Below are 4,283 nucleotides of genomic sequence, written 5' to 3'. Positions count from 1 at the left end.
TTACGTTATGATATTTATGTTTTCTTCTATATGAATTATAAGGTAGGATGCAGGGAATGTTATATAAGTAAATCATAAACTTAGCTAGAGTCCTTTTCTTGGTTTCTAAAACCATGCCGCACAGAGGACGTAGAAGAGGTAGGAGAGGGAGAGGATGACCTTCCATTAAGAGAGGGGGAAGAGGAGAAGCCGATAGAAGCTCTTCCCAAGAGGGGTCAACTACCGGACCATATGCGTTTGTATCATGATATGATAAGGAATCACTACAAGGGGAATAAGATTCAGATTACCTTGTTGATCGAATATCTCAAGGCAAGAACACTTTGTTTGAGATTCGAATCACTCCACAAGCAAGATCGATCATGTCTAGCTTGAATGATTTTTGTTGATCAAATATCTCAAAGCAAGAACACTTGTTTGAGATTCGAATCACTTCACAAGCAAGATTGATCATGTCGAGCTTGAATGATTCTACATGTAACCTAAACTACATAGAATTGCAAAGAAACTTAGCCATTGGCTAAAAAAAAGCACAAATGCTTATTTTACTATATTTTCCAAGTCTCCTTACAAATACAACATACATGGTTTTATATAGCCTCAAAATGAAACTACTAAAGGCATTAAAAATGTTGTAACATTCATACTTAATGGCCTTAATTAACCATTATGTAATTGTAACCTAAAATAAATTAAAAGTCTTAAAATACATTAATGAAATACAATAACTTTAAATTACTCTAAATTGTAATCCACCCAAAATTCAAAACATGAAACTTCATTCTTCTTCAACGTGGTATGAATTGAAATATATTTTGATAATTTCAACAATATTTTCTGCACATCTTCATTGAAGCATATTGTATGATTGATGTCTCTTGGTTCATATCATACCACCTCCTGAATATGCACCTCCCCCACAAACTATACCCTCTCCTGAATACGCACAGCCCCCTCAAGCTACACCCCAGGGTTAGTGTTGGAATCCCTCCAAACGACAATGCAAACCATGCTAGCCACACAACAGGCCACGTTGTTAGCTACGCAACAAGTCGCGGCAATGGCTACGCAACTAGCCAACGCGGCGGCCACGCAACCGGTGGATGCGGTAGCTATACAACCGGCCAACAACCCGCATCCGGATAGGGGTGCGAGTTGGTTAAAGGATTTCAGACGGTATAACCCCCATCCTTTTGTCGATTCAAAGGAAGATCCCACAGCGACTTAGATATAGATCGCAAACATGGAAACGACCTTTGAATCAATGAGATGCCCTGATGAACATAAGGTGGCGTGTGCGACGTATGTGTTACAAAAAGATGCAGAAGTGTGGTGGTCGGATAATAAACAGAGCATCAACTCGGGTGAGGGGATTACAACGTGGGAAAACTTTAAGGAAGCCTTTCTGAAATATTATTATCCAAAGGAAACCCGTATAAAGAAACAACAAGAGTTTAACCACTTAACCCAAGGTGATCGCAAGGTGGATCAGTATGATCAAGAATTCATGAGATTAAGAAGGTTTGCACTGTCATTAGCTGATACTGAAGAGAAACAGATGTTGGGATTAAACCCGAAGAGCCACCGCATGTTGGAGGCCTTTAACCCAAAAACCTATGAAAAGGCCTTAAGGACGGCCAAGGCCCTAGAGGAACCCTCAGAGGAGAAAAAAACGGAGCCAACGGTTGTCACAGGGAGGAAACGCCCTGTCGAGGTCGAAACCACAGATTCCAACCACCGCTCCAGAGACCTCGATATCCGAGTAGGCCACCTGCTCCACCCCCAATAGCTCGATACCTAACACTGGAGAAGCCCTTGTGTCGTAACTGTGGAAAACAACATGTTGGGAGATGTTTGGGGGGCTCAGGTATGTGTTATATCTGTGGTCATGTAGGTCATGTGGCCAGAACTTGCCCTACAAGGAGCTCGGGAAATCCAAGGGAACCCCTTAGAGGATCGGTCATTCGAGAGCCCACCATACAAACCGGCCCACAGACCAGGGCATATGCAACGACCAGTAAAGAGGTGGGAACGTCTAGCACCGTGGGGGACATGTACGCTTTCTATACTAGGACACTTTGCGTTGACATTGTTTGATTCTGGTTCTACCCATTCGTTTGTTTCTTTACCATTTGTTAAACAAGCAGGGTTCGTAGTAGAACCCTTAATACATATATTGTCGGTTGGTACCCCAGCAGGGGTAGACTTAGTTACGAAAAATAGAGTAAAAGACGGACAAATGGTAATAGCTGGACAAACCATCCAAGACTTAAAAGTAGTGGATATGACGAATTTTGACGTCATACTAGGAATGGACTGGCTAGCCGAAAACTTTGCTGGAACTAGGAACGGGACCCATCTCTAAGGCCCCGTACCTCATGGCACCAGCAGAACTAAAAGAACTTAAATCACAAATGCAAGACCTATTAGATAAAGGCTTCATTCGACGTAGCGTGTCCCCTTGGGGTACGCCAGTGTTGTTTGCAAAAAGAAAGACGGCTCCTTGCGATCACCTTGGGTTAAGTGTTTATGCATTGATTATAGGGAATTAAACAAGAGGACGGAAAGAACAAATATCCATTACCCTATATCGAGGACCTATTTGACCAACTGCGAGGGGCGACAGTGTTTTCTAAAATAGATCTTCGATCAGGATATCATCAAATTAAGATTAAAAATGAAGACATACCGAAAACAGCCTTTCGAACCCGATATGGCCACTACGAGTTTGTGGTGATGTCTTTTGGTCTCACCAATGCCCCAGTGGTATTTATGAAATTAATGATGATAAGGCAACCCTAATCCTCAGCCTAACGATCCAAGCTTTTATTTTAGCAAGAACCCTTGAATCAAAGTAATTAACACCTCCTTAAGTGAAATTTGGATCAACCAAGAGATAAGGCTAGAATTAGATTACCTCTTACGATCGAAGATCTAGAAGCAAGATTTGGAACCTTGTTATAAATTGAGTCACTCCACAATCTAACTTGATCAAGGCTTGATTGAATGACTCGGGTGTAATTCTACCACAAGAATTGCTTGAAACTTAGAAATGGCAAATATGATGCTCGGATTTCTAAGGAAAACGTCTCAATTTGAGATCTGAATTACATTCATCAACGAATCTCATTTTTACATAACATATTGTGGGTATTTATAGTCTCCCGACAAAAGACGTTTGTGGCCGGGATTCAATCTCGATCCCCTTTAATCTCCACAAATAACGAAGTCAATTTTGACCAATTGACCATTCCGTGCCACAACTTCGCCTGAAAAATCATTTTAAAAATAGGTGAGTATTAAAATACTCAATAAGGAACTCTCCTATTGGGTCAATATATAAATCATCATAAGGTGACCAACCAAAACACGCAGCAGGTGATTATTGCACTAGAACATCAACGCCACCTTTACTCCTTAAAGTGGTTATTCCAAGTTGGTTACCCGAAACACACACACACAGCGTGTAACCATTACCAGAAGACATCACCTCCTTATTTTCTCAAATTGACTATCAAAGGCTAGTTACCTGAAACACACAACGTGTAACACTTACCTGTTTTCTAGAATCACCTCAAAGGTGACTATTAGTGGTTAGTTACCCGAAACACACGTGTATGTAATAACAAAAAAAAAAATAGTGAATAAAATCATAAATAATGAAATAAATAAAGAAATAAAAAAATAAAAATAATTATAAAAAATAGTTAAAATATAATAATAAATAAATAAATAAATAACAACCTTTCCCCCTTCTCTCCACTAATCTCTCATCCCTTCCCACAATTATCTCTGCTCAAATCATCCTTACCAACCGTTACTGTAAAAAGAAACAGAAAAACAACAATTGTTACATTTACTTAAAAAAAAAAATATTATAACGACCTGAAATTTTCTACTTAATTTAAGCTCGCTGCTGTATAGGTACCATAAACATTGAATGCGGAAGACTTCATTAAAATTTTATAAAACATAACCTTTATCTTAAAACACAGCCATGGACTTACGTGTTTCGATAACATCTTTAAAACGACACAAAAAAAGACTAAATAAAACGAATAAGAGTTTAAGTTAAAAACATTTTATGTTGACTCTGACAATTGACTCTACCAATTCGGAGGAAAACGTCGACGAAAAACTGGCCGAAAAAGGTTTCTTCGAAAGAAAAAATAGTGGAAGTAAAAGAAGAGAGGGAGAGATTTGCTGAAGACCGATGTTTTATTTCTCTACAGTTGAATTCTTTAAATAACAAACCTAATTACAAAAATATAAGAGCTAATTAC

At 39.0% G+C, this 4,283-nt stretch overlaps 1 protein-coding gene across 1 annotated transcript; it reads left to right on the top strand.

Annotated features, from left to right (window-relative positions):
• The first annotated feature begins 1,243 nt into the window (after nt 1–1,243).
• On the top strand, nt 1,244–2,365 carry LOC111471874. Its single transcript, XM_023117550.1, has 2 exons — nt 1,244–1,762; nt 1,895–2,365. The coding sequence occupies exons 1-2, from the start codon at nt 1,244–1,246 to the stop codon at nt 2,363–2,365; spliced, it is 990 nt and encodes a 329-aa protein (XP_022973318.1).
• Nucleotides 2,366–4,283: the final 1,918 nt, after the last annotated feature.

The sequence above is a fragment of the Cucurbita maxima genome, unplaced genomic scaffold, assembly GCF_002738345.1.
Source record: "Cucurbita maxima cultivar Rimu unplaced genomic scaffold, Cmax_1.0 Cma_Scf00059, whole genome shotgun sequence".
Taxonomy (NCBI): domain Eukaryota; kingdom Viridiplantae; phylum Streptophyta; class Magnoliopsida; order Cucurbitales; family Cucurbitaceae; genus Cucurbita; species Cucurbita maxima.
Note: the sequence above shows the minus strand (reverse complement) of the source record. Positions and strands in the feature narration are given on the sequence as shown.